Below are 26,202 nucleotides of genomic sequence, written 5' to 3' on the forward strand. Positions count from 1 at the left end.
ACAGTTTGCCACTCACACTGACTCTTTTACATTTGTTGTGAGCTGTTACCACTGATGGCTATAAGAGATGATCACTTTACCTAATTACAACTTGCACAGCATTTAGATGAGTTGTCAGTTAACACACAATGTGTGTAATTGATATAAAGATTCATTATTAAAACTGTCACTTTCCCCTGCCTAAAATACGGATATTTGCTCTGAACTATGCCTCTAAGTGGTTTTCAAATGTGTCCCGGTATAAAGCCTGAGATAAGTCAGCATACATCCAAAGGGTCTATAGTATTGGGTTGGGGGGTTTGTTTTGTTTTGTTTGTTTGTCTTTTAAGTTTTAAGAATACAGAAGTTCACATGATGAGAACAGTGTCCTTTCAGTCTCTTCTGTGTGGGCTCTGCAAGTTAAAGAACTTCCTTGACCTGAGTAGTTACATATTTAACCTACTGTGCAAGCAAAAGCATCTACATTTCGTTCATGAAGATATTGTCAGTAGTGCTGCCCAGAGAAAGCTAAGCCCAGATGTTTGGTGTGAACAGAATCAGAGTAGACCAAACTGTTTAGTATTGAGTAATTGAAGGTTGATAAAAAAGATGAGGCATTGGCCTCATCCTAAACCTTCAAAGGAAAATACACTCATGTAGATTAACTTTTACCAAACATGTTGACTTGTCTTTGCAAGTTGATGGGACTCTGGAGAAGAGACTGCAGAAGTTTTGTGCAAAACTTTTTGTTTATAAGAGGGTGTGGAAAATTCTGAGTTAAGTATCTGAAGGAATTGTCACAACTTCTTGACCAGATAAAGGCAGAAGAAGGATGAATCTAGTAGCTGCTGCTGGTACCAGGGAACTAAAATGAAAATGTTTGGCCACAAAAGTTTGAAAAAGTTCTTACAGAGTTTAGTTCTTAGTTAGTTCTTAGTTCTTCTTTAGTTCTTCTCTTACAGAGTCCAGTTCTTACAGAGTGTTTTCATGATAACAAACATCATCCCCTGTTTTTCATTTGTGGTTACATCAGCTTCTGTCACTTTCATCCCAACCCAGTAGAAGAGGACAAAGCAAGGAAGAAAACTGCTTTGCCTGCATTAGGGAATAGGGGGAAGGGCAGAATAGCTGCAGGAGGATGGCCGTAGCCCCTAATTCCTCTCTGTTGTCTTTGAGGTTGTCATCTGCTTTGCCAGATAAGAATCAGTGCAAGCACCAACCTTGACGTCTGTGTTTCTGCCATTTTTTTGCTTACGTGATCTCCAGGAGAAAGGAAAGAGCTTAGACCTATGCCTAAAATTAGTCATAGACTGTGCAGCTTTCTTATGAATGCTCAAGTCACCATCCAGGTCCTTGCCCAAGCTCTGCCCCTTTCTGGCACCTTTACCTGTCTCCTGAACTGACACTGTCCTTTTTTTCTCCCCGCCTGCGTGCCACCTTTTCTCCCCCTGCCTCTGGCTCATGTTGCTGTTTTCTTGAGACGATGGGGAATTTCATGGGCTCTGACTCACTCCCGTTCCCAGGCAGTCCAGGCATACTTATCTCCGCACTGCACAGTAGCAGGGAAAAGGAAGCACATCTGGGTTTTATGCTTTTTACTAGCTTAGCAACGAGTGAGGGCCTGCCATTGTGGCTCAGGCAAATAGGAATGACCTATGCCATGTAATACGTATGCTTAAAGTATCTATATGTGCATACCTTCATGCATCCCTGTTTAAAAGTTACATCAGTACTGGACAACTGGTATAATTGGTGCAGTTTTAATATGTTTTTGTAATATCCATTGTATTTGTGTTGGACTGAGATTAGCATATTTTATCAAGTTTATTTTATCTGCATAATGAACAGATAATGGTTTATTAGTGAAAATAGTAACTGAAAAAGAGGAACTTTGAAATATCTGAAACAAAGTAAGATAAAATCAGTAAGAAGGTAAACCACTGGCTTTCAGACATGCATGGCTAAAAATCTTATAATATATTTCATAGCTTTATGAATGCTTGTAATTTTAGGTAAGTTACTTAATCGCAGATACTCTTAATAATTAAACCTGTATGCTTTGCAGTACTTGCATTTTAAAAAGACTTAAAGCATAGCCTATTGTTTGATTTCAATTTTAAATAAACAGCTCCCTTCTTGCCTTTCTCCTGATCCTTTGCTTTTTTTCAATAATGTCACAAGATCAGGAGCAACACATATTCATGATGAAAGCATTATATAGAGCAAGCTGGAACAAAGAAGAATTGGTAATCTAAAAATATTGGACAGGTGACATCGCCAGGTATCATACTTGTGTATCATACCTTGCCAATTAATGCAGCATAAACTTTGAGCTGAGTAGACGTTAACAAATGCTAAGCAATTATCTTGAACCTCGTTTACAGTTAGGATTTTACAACTTAAGCAACTGAATAACTGGATATACTTTCTAAACTGAGATGATAAGGTCTTCTAGGGTTTTTCTCCATCAAAATTGCAGTCTTGGTCTGCTGTGCATTTGATAGCTCTGCATTTCATATATGTAAGACAAATCATCTTCTACATAAGTAATCAGAATGTCTTATCACCTTCTTAAGGGCTCTGAGTGTTGCATGTTGCAAGCTGAAAGCTGAACTTGACCGTTAAGGGTCTGACTGAGATCTTTGTTAGGGACAGATCACTCATCATCATCACTAAAACGAAATGGGTGTGATACACAAATTTTTGGAACTGTATTCAAAAGATCTGCAAAAATTACTACCAAAATACAGAAATATTTATTTATTATTTTGACTTTGAAATTAAAATATATCCTACTGTGAACTAAACATTTGGCATGAAATCTTAACCTATTGAGGGCAATCGCAGTTAGTGGAACCAAGATTTCACCTAGCGTGCATTTTATTTGCGGTAAAATAAAAAGTCATAAATAAGATGACTCATGTGGCTGTTGATACATCCATACTTTGGCAGAGGCAAGCAGTGTATGTGCTGTAATGTGCTAGAAGTGGCCAGTCTGAGAAACAGCACTGATACTATTGCACACCAGTCATTCCCGATGAATTGCAAATCGTCAGAAGATGAACACTGACGCTACAAGAATTTATAGCATTTATCTCCTAGGCCTGCTTATCTAATTGCACTGAAGGCATTTCCTCAGGGTTCACATCATGAAGAGTCTTGAGACAATTCAGTAGTAAATCTCTGTGGGGACTGAGCTGAGAGCAATGTCATGGCCCCAAGCACTGTGCCAAGAGCAGATGAGATTACTAATGCCAGTGAAATATTCTTTATGTGCGCAACAACCAATCCTCTGGATTGTCACCAAGTGCAAAATGAAGCACCTATCTGCCAAATATGAGAAATTGCTTGTATTTCAGGACAGAAACCTGACCTATCTGTTTATGTCTCACATGCCAGCTGCTTTGCCTACTTTAGGTGGAAATGATAAATTTATTAAGTGTAAAGTGCACAGCACAATGAATAAGCAAACTCAAAGGCTCTTGCTTTGCTGACTGATTATTTTATTCACTCATTGATTAAAACATTTTTCCTGGGGCAAGAATGGCTGGTAAGCTTGTTTTGAAAAGTACAAATAGGAGAAGAATTAAAACAAGCAGATTATTTTTTTTAACTTCTAATCTTAACCATCTTACTTGGAAAAATATGTTTTTATAAACTGCAAATGATGCAATGTTTTTGGTGTTACTATTTAAAAGAAAGTCATTCTTGGTTTTAGCTAAGACAAATAAAGGTTAGAATTGCATTGCATTTCACAGTCCTCGTGTATAACAGTAGTACAGTAGGTAAGGTGATAATTAATTGCTCTCCTATTATGTCTCTCTAGAGATCTGAAGAATAATTTGATCAGCACAATTGAGCCAGGGGCCTTCCATGGACTTTCAGAACTGAAGCGCCTGTAAGTGTTAATTCCATATGAATTATTCTGAAAATTGTGTTTGTATCGACATTTCTGCCCTTGGGCAACTCAAATATGCCACCAAGCAATAATCACATAAGGACACTGGCTGTAAAATAGAAAATCACACACTGTGCTTTTTAAATTGACTATGCCTTTTTCTTCTTCTTTCTTTTTTTTCCATTTCCCCCTTCTTTTTTACCTTTTCCCATTTAAAATTATCTGTTTACTCTCCAATAAATGTCCTAACAAGTACATCTACGAAGTTAAAAAACGTGCCTAATTAATGACTTTGCAGACAATATATCACTATAGACATTAATCAGAAATAAAACTAGGTGGTTTAAATATGTGTAAACAATGTTTTGTGCTACGCTAAGTTTTTTCATTATGTAAGGTCTGAACACTGACGCTACAAGAATTTGTAGCATCAATCAAACTTTTATCACAGACAAGGTCTGTAAAATAAATTCTTAGAAAGGAAACTGTCATGCTTTAGAATTTGTCCACCATTTTCGTACCTCTCATATTGCCTCTGTTTGGTATTTTTTATTTTTAGCATGGTTTTCTAAGGAAACAAGACATGCAATATATTCCCTGTCCATCATTCTTGCATTCCTCTCTCTGAAAATATTCTCATAGTACTTTTGAAAGCACTGGCTGGTTTTTAAACTACATTTGTAGAGGGTAAAAATATCTAAGTGACTAAAATCCTACAAGTGGGCCTTTTTGCTTTTAATTAACAAGGGCTACAGACCCTCCTTAGTTCTACTCAGCCTAAAGGAAAAGTGAGATGAACCCTTTTTTAATTATAATTTTCCAAGTGACAGCATCCAAATATCCATGTACTGGCTAACCAGGCCATCAGCACATGCCAGAAATCTGCCTAGCCATCATGTGTGCTGTTTTATGTGTGATGAGAAAACCTATGAGAGAACAGGGATTATTTTTGTGGGATGGGAAGATTTAGAGGAGAAGGAATGCAAATCCACAGAAAAATAAATTTACAAATTCTTCTGCCTTTTTGCTCTGATGTTAAATTCCCTAACTGCTATATACAGGGCACACTGCACAACCTAAGGAAAAGATTTCCATCTCTGATCAGACAGTATTTTCTAACACCCACCCCTAAGTTTTAGTGTGTTTGGGTAGAAAGCCAATGACGTGATAATGATGAAGTCAGAGTAGCATATACACTTTTAATACAAACAAAAACATAGGGTTGAAACTTTCTTGCTTACTCTGTATAGAGGGATAACAATACAATGAAATGATGAAAATGAGCGCTAATTGTTGTTTTGACCGCATAGTCTAATAACACAACCCTGACCTCTTGTGGGAAAATCAGGAAACCTGTGCAAGTCATGGGCTGCACATCTGAAGACTGCACAGGTGGAGCCTTGGGTCAGCCAGGAGAGACAAGTCAAGGAAGAGGAAGTCATTAGGCACTGGGAAAAGTGAGAAGAAAAGACTCTTCAGCAAACTAGGAATGGCAACATTGAGATTTATCATGCTAGATCTCAAAAAACCCCTTGTACTGGTATGAACAAGTAACACTGGGAGCAATCTAGAGACAGGGAATCGATTAATTACTAGACTGCCATATGTTCGGTACAAATCGGTGTAGTTTCATGGTAAACAAGAAAATCTCTGCCCTCCTTCACTGTGCAACTGTTGGGTAGCAAACAGTTGAGCAAAACGAATAAATAGCGTAAACTCCTGTTGAATGCTGAATACAGTAATTACTTTAAGACTGTACTTTACATTCACACCTTCTTATTTCACATGTAAAATATAAATGATGCTGTGAAAAGGAGAAACTGATGTAATATGGGCAACTGCAAGAGATATGGCTATGGCAAGTCAGACAAACTCCAGGCTGTCAACATCAAAATGTTTTCTGTGAATGATTAGGAGAATTGTTAGAATTTGTATTTGAATGACAAACTGAACTATTTCAAGGGTTTACTCAAAAAGGTACACAGAATATTGATGAAAACTGAAAATTTATGAAGTACTGAAATTATGGCACTCGGCTATTCAACAGAGGAGAGTTTTGTTTTCTCTAACATCAATTTTACAAGTCAGCATTAGTAAGTTATATGTCATACTCCTGAAAAGGAACACCAGCTTTGTACATTACAAATTTAATTATGTCTGATGTAACACATATTAGTGTGGAGGCATGTGCAGCAAGCTGTCTTTTCTTTTTGCTAATGTTTTTTTAGAAAACATGCTTTACAATATGGAGATTTCAGCCACTGCCATATATCTTATTGTGAAAATAATGCTCATTGAAATAAACTTTGAGAAAAGGGGATGTAGCCTTTTGCTTTGTTAAAAATATCATTTTACTGTGTGCTACACTTAGAGAAATATGCACTTGTTTTGATTAGTTTAGGTTAAATTTATTTTTGCTACCCAAATTATGCCCCACCTAGTTTCTTCCATATGTGTTCAGACTTTGCTTAGGCAGAAGTAAAGCATTACCCATCTAAGAATTCTGGGTGGGTTCTTGTTTACTATTTACCTCTTCTCGTAGAAAGACGTATCTCTATATATGTATGTAGGTATGTTTGTCTTAAACTTGCATTTTTAGATTTTCTATGTAGCTTTCATTAGGAAAACTTAAAGAATAATGCTAATATGCAATTATTGCACTATATTGTTATCCACACTATTTTCTCAGCTGTTGCCTACTTAATATCCCTGTCAAGCATTTAAGAAATATTTTCGTTCTAATGCGACGTTTCATTATTTAATTGTACAACAATGTGTTCTTTGTCTGATAGAAGAAGACTTTGTAGTGAATTCTAAAGATATTGCCTTCACATTCTAGCTAATTGGATATGTCTCCATGAAAGCAATAACTGGATTTGTCAAACTACAACCTTTATTCTCCTGTTTGATTACTTGAGAGTTCTCATGTAACAATACAAAAATAGGGAATCTGCCCAATGTAACAAGAGAATCAGAAGACTACCACTGATTCTAAAACAAAAATATATTCAGATCAATGTTAATATTTTAATGGATGTATAATCACTTAAAATCCTTACATTACTGCAATTATTTAAAAAAAATACTTGCTAAGAAGGAAAATTTGAATCAAGGTTGAAAATCAAATATGTGAAAATTAAACATTAGTTCAGAATGCACCAAAGGGCAGTATTCATGTTGTTATCACAACATAATTGTTCATACCCATTTTTGTTTCCTTCCTATAAGTATCCTATACATTATGTTGCATGTATGACTCGCACAGAAAACATCCATTCACCTTCCTGCAGACAAGAGTTACGGGACATAATGCCTTGTGCTATTTGTGGTCTGAGACAGCCACACTATTGCTCTTAGAAGAGCTTGCCAAGTGCTTATCAAGACGGACCTTCTTACTAGCTCAAAAATTAATTGCCCTCTGGTTTCTGTGATTTCTTCAGCAAGAAAGGATGCCGTCAATGAGATGAGACATTGGCAAACAGTAAAAATGTGTCAATTTTGGCTGAGTATTGCATGCAACAAAATGCATAGTATTTTTCATAAGTAAACAAACAGGTGCTAGTAACTTCAATAAAAAAAATTCTCTATATTGGAAATAATTTTTGTTTTTTTATTTGCTACATATATAAAATCACATTTTAATGCAATTAGTATAAGTTGCAGTATGGTATGTTGAATTGTGGAATATTGCTCATTAATGTTAATATAAAAATTGTTAAATCTATTTAATTCAGTTATGATAGGTTACAGAAAAAGGTTTTATTTCTCATTTGTCTCTAACTCCTTAAGCGTTAAAAAGTAAAGAGGCGGTATGTAATTATGTAAGTATGTATATGAATAAGACCTAATGTTTCACCGTTTTTTTGTTTATTTCAGGGATCTTTCAAATAATAGAATTGGTTGCCTAACACCAGAAATGTTTGTTGGACTTAACAGTCTTCACAAACTGTGAGTATAATACCACTTTTGTTTGAAACAGGAGAAAGCCAAACTGTCACATGGCTTACCTGAGTACAGTTGGCAATAAACTTTCATTATAAGAAAATTATAGGTTTTATACTTAAAAAACCCCCTCTCCTGAGCCTTTGATTGTTATGACTTGATATTTTAAAGATGTTGTTTCTATTTGTAATTGTAAAATCTATCAGAATTGAAAGAATTAAATTGAATGTATTTCATTTCCACTTTGAAAAGAGGCTGAATGTGACGTTTCTGTTTGAATGCATTTCTCTTTACATGTCATGGAAACACTTAAAGGTCAAGCACATAAATGGGACTTACAGTGGTTAAAAAGGATACATTGCTCTTTCTATCCATTACAGATCAATTAGAATTTTATAAGTTTTTTTTCCTGAAGTATATCACAGAAAAAAGTAAGCATATACTGAGAAAGAAATGTATGAAGTATCAAGTAAATTTGGACTATCAGGGTAGTGAAAATTGCTTCAAAAATATCAATTTAGACTGTTCATTTAAGGTATTGTGTTGTACACTTTATTTTATTATGAGTCATTAGTTTATTACATGCAACTGCACTGGAATATGCTCTAGAGAGCAAAGCAATCAACTTACATATCCATAAGCACGCCAGAGAGCCTGTGTGATCAATAGAGTATCAGGCTATTCTCGAAAGAGCACTCAGAAGACATGAGATTATGATAGTATATCCAGGCTGTTCAGTTTTAGGGAGAATCAGATGACCTGGAAGAAGAGAGAGATAAAATGTGCGATGACAAAGTTTGCTAGTAGATACTAAGTTAACCAGGGAATTAGAGACAAGGGTTGATTTTGAAGAAGCACAGAAGTAATGTACAGGACTCCATGACTGGGCAGTAAAATGGCAGGTGAAATTCAATGTAGATAAATATTAAGTGATGAAAGGGAGAAAAACCAATCTGTTCTGGACTAACCATTAAAATACAGGAAAGATGTTCTGAGATTATAGAGGATAATGCCATGAAAACATCTGCTCAGTATCGTTTAAAAAATATATTAGGGAGTATTATTACAGGAAGAGAGAACAAATCAGAGAACACCCATTGTACTACAGCAAAAAGCAAAGAACCTGCATTTTGAATACTGTGGGCAATTCCAGTCTCCTCATCTCAAAAAGATGACCAAAACTAGAAAAGGTTCAGAGAAGGACAAAAAGGAATGGCCAAAGGTGTGGTGGTACAGCATAGGCAAGTACTAGGAATGAGTAAGTTGGCTGCAACTTTCCTGGCTGGGAAAGGGACAACTCACAGGACGGGTCCTGGTTTAAATGGACATTTGGCCAGACCCAGGAGGGCTCTGTATCTTCATTCACATCTGTCTTCTTTCCTGAATGGGAAATAAATTCCTATACTGCATCATAGTGTGTTACAAATCTCATGCTTTATTTTCTTCCTCTCCAGCCAGTTCTAGCATTTCCTTGGAAAACCAGGGAAATCTTTCTAGAGAGGCGTGCCATTAGGTCAAGATAACACCAGGTAAAAGGCTGAAATCTGGCATGCTTACTGATCACATTAATGAGAGTAACTATGCCAAATCTTCTTTGATGAAAACAAGTGAGAATAGATGGGAAGAGCCTTGATAGCACATTGATGAACAGGGGCAGAGTGCCCCTCTTTTTACTCATCTCAGATGAGTTGCCAAATTGGGCAAGTCCAACTCACCTGTTGAGGGTTGCTGCATCTCCTTTTGTTGTGCGCAGTGAACATGACTGTGACTATATAGCCAGATTACCATACGAGGTATGTTTAATTCAAAATGGTGAAGTCACCTTATTAAATGGAAGGTGCTTCTAGATGCTAGGAACAACCTTAATAGAAACTGTTCAAACCCCTGCTGTCTCAGGAAAACATATCTAAAAATTCCATTCATAAATCTTCCAGACTCCATCTTAAAAGCTAATTAGACGTTAAATACAGAATTTCAGTCTTGTGGTGGTAAGGAACAGAAAATCATTCACAATGAGCGTACAACATTTGTTGTGTGCCAGGGCTTGGCTGTACTATCCCTTTCCTCTGCAGACCAGGAAAGAGTATGGCAGTATATCTCCACATCCTTCACTGATACCAGAGATGTTGGAAAGAGGCACAATATGCATGCTAAATGCCATCTAGTTACCAGGCTGATCATTTTACACCATTACAGTTTCCTTTGGTGAAACAGATTTGCCATATCCTTGCTCATTCTAGTAATCTGTGTACCTGTCCCAGAGATGGCGAATGTTTTCTGATCATGTAGATCCACGGAAAGTCTCACCAGTTTCCTCTACGCTATCATTAACACTGTATTTTCTTCCATCTAGTCTTTTTGTGCATCCTAAGTAAATATTTACCTTTTCCTCAAGATGGGGCTAACTTTAATTTTCAAGTGGGTGTAGATCCAGGGCTTTCTGTATTGTTTTCTTTCCAAGGCCCCAGTTTATAGCAGAAGTTTGAATTAGACCTTTCTTAAGTATAATTCTCAAGTGACATTCTTGTTACACTTTTCACTTTGAATAATATTAATTAACGAAAGTACTAGACCTCTCATCTTCAAGAATGTTAACCTCTTCTTGTATGATAGTTCTCTTAATATTGACCAATCCCTTGGTTTTATTACTGGATTTCATTTTCACATCCTTACATTTCTGAGCCAGAGTCATTAGTGAAAGCACTAAATACAATGTCACAAGACTGTTTCTGCAGAACACCAGTAATGTCTCACTGCCCTCCCTTCTATCCTGTCCATTATCTTACAGTGTCTTAAAATAAATGCATTTAACGCCACGTTCTTCATGCTTTTATGGATGTTATGTCCATGCATCAGTGGAAAAAAGGATGATTCTGTTAACTGTAGACCTGTTAGTCTGGCCTTGTTGTATTTGATGCAGTAACTGAGTGAGTTTTGAAATAAAGAAAAATGGAGAAAAATGTTGGCAAATCTGAAATGGGAAAAAAATCCATATGCATCTATTGAATATGTATCATGTAAACATATAAAAAGATCACTAATTTTCTAGACAAGGAAAATTATTTATTGATTTTAGTATACATCTGACATGATACTACATATGCAGGAGAAAACCATTAACATTTACACTAGTGTTTTCATGTGAGTGGAATTAGCCTAGAAGGCCTCTAGTTGCCCAGGTATTTTTTGGATTTTAACTAGTTCTGCAGATCAGTAGTCATACTGTAGGTGGTCTTGGGAAAGATAATTTCCAGAATTTAGTGTTTGCTTCTCCCATAAATACCTATAATCCAAATAACCAACCTTACTGAACAGAATAGAAAATAGTAGTAATGGGATATATTTAGGCTATATATAATATCTACTCTTTCTTCCTTTCTCACTTATAATATAGTAGTATTGTTAAAGTGTCTTTTGCACCTTGTTTGAGCATACCTCCAAAGTTTAACTTAATTTTTGGTAATTCTATGCTTCCTGTCTTTTTGCTAACTTTTTCCTGTTCATTGTAGTCTCTCTACTTCTTTGGTCTTCTTAAAACCTGATTTTGTTTTTCAAGATTTAAGATTTGGTTATTGATCCATTTAGTCTATCTTCCATTTTCTTATTTGGGTTTTAAATTTACTTTCTACCATTGACTTAACAAATGGGGCCATCCTGCATTCCAGTTCATGTACTTCAGCAGTTCTTTACTAGTTACTTCATTTTTTTTTAATTTCAAAAGTCTGTCCTTTGGAAATCAGAGGCATAGTAATAGATAAGTCTAAATTCCCCTTTCATCTGAAGTAAATCAGTTCACAATTGCTATGTCAAAAGTTATGACTTCCTCTTTTGTAGGGACTGTCCTCCTTACCAAACCAAAGTCAAGAGTAGTATTAATCTTGTTGGGTCAGTGATTATTTTGTGAAGAAATACAACCACAGTCTCAGTCAAGAGGAACTGTTCCCTGCCATTCATAGTATCATTTGTTCCTCGATCTCGGAAATCTCATATAATGACACAATGCTGATAGTAATTATTTGAGCTGGGATCTCAATTTGCCTCTGATGTAAGAACTGGTGATTGTTTGTTGACTGCAAGTTAATGCCACTTGGAACTTTTCTAACACTTTCTAGCTTTTTTCCCCTTGGAAGTTCATACAAACTTCTCAGTATCAAAATTTTTAAACATGTTTAAAAACCAGTAAGTCACCTTTCCGTTGCTACTGATACCTCTGAATTGTGTTTACTTGTCATCTCAGGGGTATGAGAAGGCTGTTCTCTGAAAAGGTTATGGGGAAGCATTTACTTAGCGTTAACATCAGTGCATATAATTGTACCAAGGAAAAGATGACAAGTTCTTAAACGTGGAACTGGTTTCAGAGCCATCAAGTGTGTTTTAGATTACTGAAGGAGCAATATAAAGATATATACATATGCATTGATTTATGCAGTTGTTGATTGTGGTAATTAGAGCTCTCCTGTGTTACTTTAGCAGAGATGAAGTACAGAAGGATCTTTGCAGGCTGTTATGAAAACCAGTAGGGAGAGCCGTGAGTCCACTGGAAGGAGCAAAGGACATAAATCTTTTCATGCACCTTCTGTGAAGTACAGACATGAGGTTTTCTTACACTGTTTACAAGCACAGATACCGGGTGAAACAAAATAACACAGTGTGTTTCACTCAATCTTGTAAGTCTAATTCAGTTTGAAAAGAGGGAATTAGAGCTGAAAAATCAGCTCTAGGCCCAAACCGACATAGTGTTTAACCAAATGATGTGACGCATACATCTAAACTGAGTAGGGTGAAGGTATGTTTAAACACTTCACTAAAATGAAGGATGAGAACTGCCTGAGCTTTCAGGGATAATGCAAACACGCTTCAAAGGGCTTGGTGGTTTTGTGCAGTCTATTTTAGAACAGGACAACCTACAGGATTCTTGCATTAAGAAAAAATTAATTAGCAGTGTCATCTAGTATTGTTTTGAAAACATGCACACATACAGAAACCACAAAAAATTGTAAGCCTCTTGATAATGTAGAAAAGAAGACTTTTACTCAGATTGCAGTCAGGATGTTTATTTCAGTGAATAGGAATTGAATTTCAAGTTACTAATGAAATCTAAAATTTCACACAGCTCCTGAAATTACTGCAGCCAGTGAGTTGTGATTATGTTCCTTGAGACTGATCTAATTTTTACACCTTCTTGGATTTGATGATTTGTAGTCTGGAAAATGATTCCAAAATGCTTTCACATCATATGACAGATGCAGCTGACAGTGCCTCAGACAGTATAAGAGAAGATTTATTATGTCTTCTAAGGTATTAGCTTAACTTTTTTGGCTTATATATTACCCTTTGGCTGTGTTTATGCTGTGATGAGGTGCATGTATTCTAACTAGGAGTGACATAATTCAATGCAACAAATCTTCCAAATCTCCTTTGGCCCCTCAGTGGCCATGTTTCAGTGCTTTGTTCCAGAATTATGTATGCAAATATATTTCTGCTAGGTAATGGAGCTGCCATCCACATTAATTCTGTTTATATTTAATCTAAATATCAAGAGCTATGGAATATTGGGATGGTGCCACTGTACTGATATACCGGATTTCATTTTTTTTAGTCCCCTGTAAGTTAGCTCTTCAGGTTCTGAAATGTTGCAGCCTTAAACCTGTTTCAACAAGCAGCTACTGCTGGATCTTCCTTTTGGAAGTTCAAAACAGGACTTCCTCATTACTTCCAATTGTTTGATTAAAGTATATCTGATATATTCTTCATCCTGCCTCTGAATCAGCAGCAGCAGTTAGCTTTATGATAATATTATACCATAAATTCTTGTGTGACTTCCTTGCTGTCATTGAAGCAACAAATCACTTTGGTGCCAAAGATAATCTACAAAACCAGTAACATAGTGAATCAAACAGACCCTACTTTAGCAACATCAAGAAAATACGCACCGTAACCTGCCCTCTCTGTATTTTTGTTGGTTTTTACCCCTCCTATCCCAGCCTTTTTGTGCAGAAGATCAATCTGTCACTCTTGCATTCAGCTTTTGCTTTTTAATACTGCTCATAAGAGTGAAATGTTCTTCATATTCATATACTCCTGCTTCTACCTTGTTGTGGTTTAACCGCAGCCAGCAACTAAGCACCACGCAGCCGCTCGCTTGCTGCCCCCCCGGTGGGATGGGGGAGAAAATCAGAAGAGTAAAAGTGAGAAAACTCATGGGTTGAGATAAAGACAGTTTAATAGGTAAAGCAAAAGCCACGCGCGCAAGCAAAGTGAAACAAGGAATTCACTCACTACTTCCCATGGGCAGGCAGGTGTTCAGCCATCTCCAGGAAAGCAGGGCTCCACCACGCGTAATGGTTACTTGGGAAGACAAACACCATCACTCCGAACATCCTCCCTTCCTTCTTCTCCCCCCAGCTTTATATGCTGAGCATGACGCCATATGGTATGGAATAGCCCTTTGGCCAGTTGGGGTCAGCTGTCCCAGCTGTGTCCCCTCCCAGCTTCTTGTGCACCCCCAGCCTCCTCGCTGGTGGGGTGGGGTGAGAAGCAGAAAAGGCCTTGACTCTGTGTAAGCACTGCTCAGCAGTAACGGAAACACCCCTGTGTTATCAGCACTGTTTCCAGCACAAATCCAAACCATAGCCCCATAGTAGCTGCTATGAAGAAAATGAACTCTATCCCAGCCAAAACCAGCACATACCTATATTTTGCCTCAAAATGGTCCTTTGAGGCACATAACTCCCTTTGACTGTTTTATGGTATTTGTGATTTATATTAAAGCTTTTCACAAAAGTGTTTTATTAATTTCTGTAAAAGCACAAGAGTATTTGGTATATGAAAAAATAAGCGTAGGACCTCATACGTAAGACTAAAATGTTGTACCTCTGATATAACAGAAAGCACATGTTTCTGTTAACGGAGTAAGTTAATGGCATAGTAAGTGCTATCAGCTTTGGAGTGCATCAATTTGTTATGTTTGAAATGTTTGCAAACTAGGTGATACAGATGTTTTTAGAACAAATGTCCTTTTAAATCAAGCCAGAGTGGGTTTTTAGGATATCTGGAATGGCGGAATTTCACAACACTATGCATTGCAGATATTTTAATATATAATATAAATGACATGAATTGACAGAACCAGGCATTTGCAGGGTGCTGCAGATACCTAGCTCAGAAATGCATGTTATTGGGGTGATGTTATTTGTCAGAGAAGAAGTTATTCTCACTGTTGGAGATCCAGATATTGTAATTATGTGTTTCTTGGGCATAAAATGTATTCCTTCATGGCTTATACAGCACTGTGAACATGATCCCAGTTTGCTAATTATTAATAGTAATATGGAAACTTCAAACCAGGTTATTGCCAGAAGAACATGAAAGAATATGAAAAATTGGCTTGCTGGCTTTGTGCTGACTTTTGAACTGTCAGGAACTCAATTATTCCAGCACTTGGCAAAAACACTGAAGAAAAGGCTTACATACTTCTCTCATGATAAAAAGAAACCAAAAATCTCTAAGTGGAATATTAGTCAGGAATTTTTAGGTTAACACAGTGTAGGTCAGTTCTGGCTAGAACAGGTCCTGCCAAATCTCGGTGGATTTGGCAGGACCTATTTAAAGTACATAGATTCAGTCGATACAGAATGGGCATCACTGGCAGGCGCATAGGTACCATACGTCTGCTGAACCCTTCTATATCAGCTGTGGAAATGACTTAGAGTTTTTCCGTTCCCTAAAATATTGACCAGACATAAAGCCTTCCTTTGGCCCAAACAGAATTACCAAACTTCAGGCTCGGTGTTCTGTTTGTTTTGTTGTATGAAGCCTGGATAGCTATTTAAGGGAAAAGAGAGGATTTGCATCAAATTGGAAATGTTGTCATACCGCAGTGGGGTGAGACAGAGAAAAGAAACCCCTCATATTTCTGCTCTCTGGCTGCCGTCCATGCAAGGCTAGGCAGATTGCTTTCCCCTTCCTTCAGTTCAGCATGATTGTCCTCTGTCAGAAGGTTTATACCGCTGTAACTGCTTTCATATTAGCGGAACCGCTTCTGATTTACTTCAGTGTAAATGTCAGGGTTATCAGTTTCTGATTTAGTCCGTTTAATGTCCCAGTTCACTGAGCTGCTTCAGCATATGCCTCATCAGGGCTTATGTCCAATAAGCACATGAGTAGATCCATTTAATTTTAAGTAAAGAGGTAACTGAGTCTTTGTGAAATGCTCAATATTTTTAGTTCCTGTTGATAAATCCAAAATATTAAAGGTATAGAAATAGGTAGCTACAAGCAAACATTTATTTCCACCTTTAGACATACCCACACTTGAAAAGATACTTGAAAGCCCTTTTATTTCCAAGAGCTTTGGACCACAGCTGTATTAAAGGTGAACTCTTAGACAAAATCTTAACAATTACTTCAATTATATCAACACTTCTCATCGTGACTCAATATAATGAGAAATAATTTAACTTAACATTGCTGAGCCAGTTTATTTTTCTGTATTAGTAGAATTTTGCTTTAAACTACCTTGAAAATTTGAAGTGTTCAAAGTTCATTTTCTTTTTTTTCATGATTTCAGTGGTGAAAAATTAATTGTGTACAAAAATAAGATTCGTTATTGTTTCAAGAATGCTCCGTAACTTTCTTAAAGTAATTTATAAATTAACAATATTTTATCTTCTTTCTTGAATTCTGGTGGAACACTGCTCCTGATCTGAATTTGTTTCTTCAGTTTAGTATACATTCTTTACTTTGTAGGCATAAGAGAATTAAAATCAATAATTATAAAAACATCCTTTTTAATAAAAAAGTAATGAAACCATTTTCTTTGCCAGTCTACATTTTCTTCTATATGTTACAAAAAATCTCCAGTGAAGAGATCTGAAATGTCACTGATAGCTGAAATTTTGTAGCCATCCTTGAATTCAGACATGTAGGCTTCAGGCACTGGATAGAAAGAAACATATATCAGTATTTCAAAAGTAGGTAATTCATATGGTATGAAATGTTAATCTTGGATACTGCACTAATTTTTCAACTTACTGGTACAGAAAAAACCAGTATTACTTGACATTAAGCATTTACCTTTTCTACTATTAAGGCACTGGCAGAACAATGCTGTTAAACCAGGCAAAATTAATTTGCATCTGTTTGCAAGTATTCAGCTTAATCCATTCAGCCATCAAGACAAGAAATAGTAAAACAGTAGTTAAAATGGAAATGTCTTTAATTTAAGGATGGGAAAAATCAGTAGTTTGAGAAATTGTTTTGTAACAAAACTATTTGTGTAGTTACTTTGAAAACTCATTACTGTTTCAAGGAATTGCTTCCATTCTTCTGAGCATTACTAAATTAAGAAACTGTTTTTATCTCTTTACCTTGAAGTGGCAGTCTACACATACTATAAAAAATACAACATAGGTCTCACTGAGTAATCATTGTATGCATATTTTAACTTAAATTCTGGAATATTCTCTTCTAGAATTCTATTCTATTAAATATGTAGAAATATTCCTGTTTATTAGACCAAGTGAATTGTATGTATAACTGCTGTGAAAATAAAAGAAGTAAAAGTGTATGATTTGATTTGAATATTGTTGTCATTTATGACAAAGCAATGTACAATTTAAATATGTTTTTACTTTTGTCAAGAAAGCAGAATTTCTTAATTAGAATTGTGAAAATTATACTCTATAACAATTTTGTTTTCTTCTTTTATTTGTTATAACTGATTGTAAATTGCTTTTTTCTAGGAATTTGTCAGGGAATATTTTTTCAAGTCTCATGAATGGACTTTTTTCTGAGCTGCTAGCTCTGAAAGCACTGTAAGTATGATTCCTTATGTTCGGAAATCTGAAATATTCAAGAAAGACATGAGAATAAACATAGCAGAGTTGAATATGAATTTAAACAGGATTGTTTCTAGCAATGCATTCCAAATGTAAAATATGCAGTATTTTGTTATAAATGTCTGTCTCACTATTGATGAGCTGCCATCTTCTACCTGTCCCAGTGAAATGGATAGTGCTGGCAACTTGACCCCATTCCTGACTAGCCCAGTCTAGCCATCCTGACTAGCATCCCTGGTTTTTTTTCCTTTATGATCTCATACCTTTCCAGGTTTTCCTGCGTTACATCATATAATAACTCTAAATACACAAAAACATTCATGTTAAATATTTTTCTTGCAATTATAATAACAATTCCCAGTTATTTATATTAAATGTACCTCTCTGAGGTTTAAAAGTGTATACTGGATGCTTCTATGGTCAAGTTTCTACTTAAAAGACTTTTTATGAAGTCAAAGTATGTTATAGTATGACTTTCCACAGTAGTACATACTCAAATTTAATTCAGTAGTCAGTGATGCTGTTCTGTAACCAAAACCAGAATTTTGGCGTAATATCTTGGAAGTCATTAACAGTGCGACAATGTGTATTAGTTGTCTCAGGATATTATAATTAAACATCCACAGTTATGCCTCTATCTAGAATTAGTTCTCTTTGGAGTTAGATAATTTGAATCTAACAGAAGAAAGTATGTTCATGAAAATTGCTTGTGTACCAATTATGATCTTTCTTTCCCTTTCTAGACATTTCAACACTGATTCACTCATTTGTGACTGTAATCTAAAATGGGTCTTGCAATGGGCCAGAAATTCTTCGGTTCGAATAGCGGAGGAAACAGTTTGTGCTTACCCCCGTGCTTTACAAGGACTGTCATTTCGTAACCTGAAGGAAAACCAGCTGATATGTGGTGAGCTGTACTCTCATTTAACATTACAAATTGAAGTGGAATCCAGAGAAAATATTAAAAACCAGAAATTATGAAAAAAAAAAATGAAGAGAGTAATAAATCTGGCTTGCTTATAGGCACAAGAAATTCAGGTATACGGCACAGAAAATATAACTAAGATTGAAAGACAATGGAAAAAAATACAAGTTTCTTATTTCATACAAAATAATGTGTATATATATTGCAAGAACACCACTGTCTTGTCTATATATTAGGCAACGTAATTATGATTTAAAACATTAACCCATGATGGTAGCTCTGCATTCTATACTGCATGAAAGTGGGGATTCCTACAGAGATTTATAGAATGTTCCTTTCAAGTTATATCTCTGACAGTGTGGCATAAATGTCAGATTTCATTCTTGTATTTTTCATGTTTATAAACCTGTAACTATACATTTTAGCACTGCATCCTGGGGATTAATAGAATTTTTACAGTGAGCTTCAGTTAGGTGAATTCTGTATTTGAAGATCTATAAGTGAATTGCTTTTTGAAAAAGATTTTCCACCATAGCAAAGATGATGGATATGGTGTGAGGAAGGAAGCAAAAAAAATATGAATGAGTAAAGAAAATTCCTCTCACACTGAACACTGTCTAGCAAAGAACAGACAAACCCAGCGATTCTAAAAGTATCATGTACTGCAGAGAAAACATCTTTGCCTAAGATTATGCTGGTGGGTTCCATAATCAGAAGTATAAATTCACACATACTTCATTAATCACAGAATCTTTGAATCTTTGACTTTCTTGAATGACAGAAAATTGCTGGGATGGTGACTTTGCTAATGTCTTACGGAAACAAAAGGAAAGTCATACTTTTATCCTGATAACCACAAGAGGAATGATGTGTGTTGCTGACACATTTATAGCAGAAGGGGGATCAGGGCTGACTGGAGTAATAACAAAAAATTTGGTTTTAAAAACAACAGCACATACAGATATTTACAAGTTGGGAGAGATGTGAAAGGATGTGGCTACCAGCTACAGATGTTCCATCGGCTGAATTGTTAAGGAAACACAGGTACCTGTCTGGAGGCAAATAAGGAATGAGCTCTTGTCAGCGAAAGGTGGAGAAATTTCCAGTAGCCTGTATTACTGAACATTTGAAAATCTGCAATACTTCTCAAATATCAAGCTCCCATTTTATAGCAGCAGGAAAAGTCTTGTTTCTGAAAATGCATGAATGATCAGAAGAATCAATTAAGGACTGTTAATTGATATGTCCAGGTTGCCAATGAATATGAGCCTGTGAATTTTAGAGAGGAAATGAAAGCAATTTCTCAGAATTTCATACATTAATTCCTAATAGGACTCATTACTACACCTCTGATACAGAATTTATAAGGCCCATCTAGTTCTCACTGCTGTTTATAATGTCCACAGAACACTTGACAAGGTTTGTAATGACTGCCAATAGACACCACTTTTAATATCCGCAGAGAGCTTCATGGTGATTATATTTGCTGAGCCTGTAATATCTGCCAGGTACTTCACGGTGCTCATAATATCTGTTGGGCAGCTCACAGTGCCCCCAACATTTAGCAATTTCGTTTTCCGTAACTTAATTTGAATTTAGGCATAATAGAAGGCTGTCTGGCACCAAAATAATAACAAATATTGAGACTGTTTTAAGAATAATATGTGTTGAAATGTGCATAGAGCTAATGAAATTAAACATATCTTAAAGAAAATATTAAGAAGTGGTTTAAAAATTAAGAACTCCTCCATGTGAACATCTTACATACTGTCAGACATTTGTATTTATAGTTCCTGATCTTCCTTCTATATGCTAGAAGAGGTCATGAGGTACCACAGTCACAAGATGAGCAAAGAAAAGAAGAATGGAAGGGAAAAAAATAAAAATAGAAGGGAAATGGCAAAGGTCTTTGCAAGCGAGTTAGGGAATGAACCAAAAAGTCAAAGTATGTGAAGAGGAAACAAGACAGTAAAAAAATTTCTGAATAACTACAGGGGACAGTTTGCCATGAGCTTTTTAGATTTATTTTACGTTTTGATGGGAGAAGAAATCATCTTTCAAATTTCTGGCAAATCTTTCTCATGCATCTGATAACTCAAGATAGCCAAAGAATTGACCCATTGAAAACAGTTAAAAACCTGCTTTGCTGGTTTTTATGAGTTAATTTAAGTAACTGCACAGTTTTGGAATTCACAGGATTCTGCTTGCATAGTTCATTAACAGCTTATAAGAGCTACTTAAATCTTCTTTAAAAAAATCTCCAGCTCTCTGAAATGTTCCACTAGAAAGCAATTTTTGACAATGTTGGAAATAAGGCTTGAAAAATAGTTTGATGATAAAAGTTAGTTTTGCCTTTGTCTTCTGCCTTAATTATGAGGGACTGCAATGAATTCATAACAGTATGGACAGAGTATCTTTCTGAAAAATGATTGTGAAATTGGCTTCATGCAGTGCCTTGTTACTGTTTCTTCGTGACTCCACATAAAACTTACTCAATTTACAGGAAGAAAATTACATTTTCCTGAATACCAGTGCTACAAATTCCACCTGAGGTCCAAGAGCAGTCTGTGGTTTTCCCTTGCGCACATCATCAGCAGAAATGGATTCTGTAGGCCAAATTCTTCACTCAGGAAGACCTGTATGAGCTTTTGTCTTAAGGGGATTACGAAAGATTGCTTTTAAAGCTGGGTTTTGATTATTTACACTGATGAATGAGATATTAGAATTTAGTTTCTCAGTCTCAAAGCTGTATTGATGCTATTGAACTAATAGCACTAAGTAGTAAAAGTTCATTTGTTCTGCAAATTACAATTGACCTATAACTCTGATGAAGCTTTTTTTTATTAGAAAACGTTGACTCCTCAAAACAGATGTTTGGAACCAAAGTACTGACTTTCTTGTCTCCCCCAGTTAGATTTTATTTAAAGTTTAGAAAGTAGTTGACATAATATCAATAATCTTTAAATAAATTATTTGGCTGAAAATGATGTAAATATTTACTAAATTATACAAAAAATATTGCAAAGTATATAAAAAAATTTATAGAGCTTTAAGACATTATTATTTATTTATTTCCACCACAAAGAAAATTACCTAATTCTCCTGGGACAGAATACTGTTTCTCTTTCAGGTCTCCTACAAATTAAAGTATTGCATTTTGCATATACATTTTCTCTACAGATGTTTATAAATAAATAATTGGGACCATGCTATGACCTTTTTTAAATTAAAAAAAAATTGCTTCAAAAAGTAAGAAAATATAACAGGATATTAAGAAATGTATTTTTTTGCTTAGAGTTTAATGCATTTATACACAATAAATTACATTTTTTTTTCCTTATCATTATGCATTTTTCTGTGCAGAGAGTGGATAGGTTTAGTTCTTTTCTTGGTGTCGGTAGCTTTCCAGGTTTACGTTGTCTACTGTCCTAATCTTGGTCATCGTATTGTTGTGTGGACTATTTTCCTATAAAGCAGACGGGTTAAAAGAACTAGACGTAGTAACTTGTCAGTTCTCAGGAAGTCTAAATGTAGAGAAGCTTAGATTTTTTCAAAAGTCCCTTTGCTCTACTGGAGCAGATGGTTTGATCCATACACATCCGCACCATCTCATCGCAGCACTTTCAGGCAAGCTAGTTTTGTCGCATGTCACCTTTCCTGTTCCTGTTGTTGTCCTTGCCTTTCCTAGCAGTCTGCTGTAAGGCAGTCTGGCAGTAAGTCTGATAAAGCGATCTTTAACAGTCTTGGATGGCTCTCGGGCCACGTTAGCAGAGCTCATTCTAGCCCTTTGCGTCTGACCGTTTCATGAGGAACGGGCTAAGTGTCGTCCCCCAAAACTATGTTTACTCTCTTTATCTATCTATGATTGAAAGATCTATGCAAGTCTTTTCCTTGGAAGAAATGAATTGGTTGTTCTATCTTTATTCTGCTTCTGTCCCAAATTTTTCTTAGTTTCCCGCTTCTTTATTTGCTGGGTTGTATTGAATGTGAGAAAATCACCTTGCGTTGAACTGCTTCAACACAGGATTGTAGGACAAGAGGGAAAAGAAGTTCTAAGATACAGCATTATTTATTCACCTATATTGTGCACATCTCTGAAAAACCCTGTTGTTTCAATAATTACAACCAACAAGGGCAAACGGATACAATTAGCAAAGCTAGTATTAATGGATGTTCTTCATATACCATCCTCAGTCAAGAAACTTCCAGAGTAAGGAAGCAGATATAAACTCAAATGGTAGATACATTCATTTTAAGATGCAGTCTCAGGGGAAAATATGGTGGAAATAGAACTTGCAAAGCACAGAGTAACGGCAAACAAAATATCGCAGCTGAGTCATTTTCCCTTCTTGTATTAACATGGCTGAGATAGCATCTGCTTTTATGTAGTGTCTCATCTACCTTGATGGAGACATCTACCTTGGTGGCCTCCCTAGGCTCAGGAGCCTGTGTTTCAGAGGCTGTGAGATCCAGAAACTGTTTGCGAATTCTGTTGTTCCTCCGGGTGCTCCACGTTCATGAAAATTGACTGCAGTGTGTTTCACCTGGCTTAGAGGGGTTACAGTATGTTATTTTGAAAGTGTGTATTATGACAAAATGTGTATTCTATTCATGAGTAGTGCACCCTTTGGTTGTGATGAATAGAATTGTAACTGTTTACATCAAACTTGTAGTGAGAAATTGTTTGGGTTGGTCCATAATTTACTGATAGCATGAATAGTCAATTAGGACTCCTATGGATGACAGGGAATGAGTACTCAAAATATAGAGCTGGAGTTTTATCTGTATAAGACCTGTATGACTAGGTTTCTAGCATGCCTTAGGGGGCTGTCTACTGAGAAAAGTGGTAACACTAAAGAAGAATAAAAATCCATCCTACTGAAAATAGAGGTGAGAAACCATGGAAGATAATAGCTACAAGTTGTGAGTATCCAACAGTATTTGAATTATTACTCAGTCTCTGAATTCTGTAAACTACCTTAGTTTAAAGTGTTAGCCCATGAGTGAAATTAGCAGGTTGTGACTCATAAAATATTATTGAAATGTCCTTTTTTTGGTATAATAGACTCTCTACTTGGATGGGGTACTTCTAAGGGAGGGATACAACTCAAAGGGATAGATCCTTTTCCGGCTTCTCTATTCTGCAATACAATTCATTAAATGTTTCACAGAAAATATAAATAATATATTGGGAGGGAGGGGATATAGCTGTTAGGGAATTGTTTGTACTTAACCAGCACCGTCTTTTGTAGTTTGCCTCACTTCACTGAGAATCAGAATATTCATCCTCTAAAGGAGCAGAGTCAGGTTAAAATGTAAGCACTTTCTGCTCTGATGCTCTGTACCTGTTCACATTGAAACTGGTGCAAAGCAAAAAGGAAAAGAGCACATTTGTATTCTTTATGCACTCTTTCTACTTGTGTTCTTAGAGATTTCTTGACCATTTTAAGATTTAATTTCTTACATAGAAAGGTATGAAGTACCTTCATCATTACTGACCTACTCACATTTTCTCATCTGTATTTCTCATGCTTAAATATGAGCAGAACATTAAGGCATATTTCTCTTGGGCCACATGCCGCTCCCTAGTCTATTTTCATAAGTAATTTTTTTTGCAATCTTACCTAAAATACCACAAAAATTCAGAACATTCAGGACATTTAAAATCAATTACAGTAATACCATTGGGAAAAAAAAAGAGAACATTTGCTTTTCTATACTTCCTGTATAAAGTACTCTCATTTTCTGAAGCAGCTTTTTTATTCTTGACATATAGTCTTAAAATACAGTGCGGCTTTAACTGCTTTCTCAGCAATGGAGGAATAGCGATGTTTTATATGCTAGATACGTTGAAATGTCCTTATAATTTTACCTGATGTGCTTGTACATTGTTTTCCCTTCATCCCTAGCAGAGTAAGTCTGTTTCCACTGTGCAATAGTAAGAACTCTGAAAGAAATATGTACTTTTAAAATGCCCAAAATAGAAAAAAATAGATTGATATTGGGAAATTCAATCTTTGAAAGGAGACTTTTTCAATCATTAAATTTAAACTTGAAATCAACTGAATACATTCAGCTTCATTCTGCATCAGCTTTTAAGAATACTGTCAAATATTTTGTGCTGGGGATATTGGGTGAGAAATGAGAGTTGAAGTTGTTTTTTTCATATGGCGACAAAAATTAATTATCTACATTACCTTTCGAGTCTTAAAATTATAATTGTATACACCTCCACATAGATTGTATTTAAAAGTTTTCTTTCCTACATGAAATATATTGCAATATCAAATACTGGCTCAAAGTTAACAAGGAACATTTTTTCTTCATTTATTTCTGTCATAGTACACCCAACATTTTTTTGGTCCCATTTGTTATTTACTTAAATTTAGGAATTGGCTTGAGATTATTGTTTCAACCGTTTCCTTCTTCATTTATAAGTCATTCATACTACATTAACACAATGTAAATATTGAACTGTGGGGTTTTTTTCAGTATGTAGTAACTGACTAAACTCAAAATCTCAAGTACAAAGAATGATGGATTAATTATCCAGATTTAGATTCCAGTCCTGCAGTTTCTTGGCAGCCTACAGATAGCCTGCTGCATTCATGCGGAGCATCATTGTCTTCAAGAATATGTGGGATCAAGACTTCAGCTCCAGTTCTGCAGGGAGTGCCTAATCATATGAATAGGTCTAATTATATTGAAATAGGAATATTCCCATTAGTTACCTCTCACAGGATTAGGTTTTGCAAGATATGGATAGTGGTAGAATTAGCTGTAGTTAAATCCTCTTGCAATTGTTTCTATTTTACAATGTTAGCAATTCAGGGTTTTCTTTAATAACAAAATACGGATAATAGCAGAATGTCTATAAATCAAATAATGTAACTGTACATTTTGGATCTTTCAAAGATGGGTGTGGTAGATTCATTTTCTGTCAGAGCTAAGTTGCCCATTTTAAATATCAAAGTTTTCAATAGATAACCATTTGGTGCTATGCAACCAACAATGCTCTAACCTTTTGGCTCCAAATTCTAGATTTCTCATCTTAATATGATCAGTCTCAAACTGGGGAAAAAAAAGGAATTTGGTGCCCTACATTTAATATTAAACATTATTATCTAATTTCTTTAGTGGTAATTTAGAACACTGCTGCAAGGTTGGGGCACAAAATTAATAACATCTAAAACTTATAAAAGTGAAAGAACTATTAAAATGGTCATTTGAGAAACTTAAAGGGTGAGGTTTTACTACTACGTATTTTCTTGCATCTGTGCTCACACATGAAAATATAGTTCAACAGAACTTTTCACCCCTGAAATCTCACTGATTTAGATGCTGGAAATGTACCCAATTTGTTTTTCTTCCCATAGCTTATTCTTAAACTACATTAACGGTTTTTAATGTACAGTTTTTTCTGATTTTCTACATTCTTTGCCTGCTTGTTCCAAAAAGCATGCAAAATAACTAAAGAAAAATTTAGCTCCTGTGTAGTGAGGAGAATATCAGCAAAATGAAGCTTCTTTAATCTTCAGAACTTCTGCCCTTGGAGTCTTGACTGGCCATCTCCAAAAGCTAGTTGCTCATGAGCAAAGCAATGGTAAGACAGCCAGCCT

At 35.7% G+C, this 26,202-nt stretch overlaps 1 protein-coding gene across 1 annotated transcript in view; it reads left to right on the top strand.

The window, feature by feature from the left end:
* The window catches only part of LOC142410907 (adhesion G protein-coupled receptor A3-like), a 294,504-nt gene that overhangs the window by 104,833 nt on the left and 163,469 nt on the right, over positions 1–26,202 (top strand). Inside the window, exons 3-6 of the mRNA XM_075504087.1 lie at positions 3,806–3,877; positions 7,754–7,825; positions 17,563–17,634; positions 18,402–18,565. Of these exons, the coding sequence (XP_075360202.1) occupies positions 3,806–3,877; positions 7,754–7,825; positions 17,563–17,634; positions 18,402–18,565 (380 nt within the window). The remainder of the gene's footprint in view (positions 1–3,805; positions 3,878–7,753; positions 7,826–17,562; positions 17,635–18,401; positions 18,566–26,202) is intronic.

The sequence above is a fragment of the Mycteria americana genome, chromosome 6 (assembly GCF_035582795.1).
Source record: "Mycteria americana isolate JAX WOST 10 ecotype Jacksonville Zoo and Gardens chromosome 6, USCA_MyAme_1.0, whole genome shotgun sequence".
In the NCBI taxonomy this organism is placed as follows: domain Eukaryota; kingdom Metazoa; phylum Chordata; class Aves; order Ciconiiformes; family Ciconiidae; genus Mycteria; species Mycteria americana.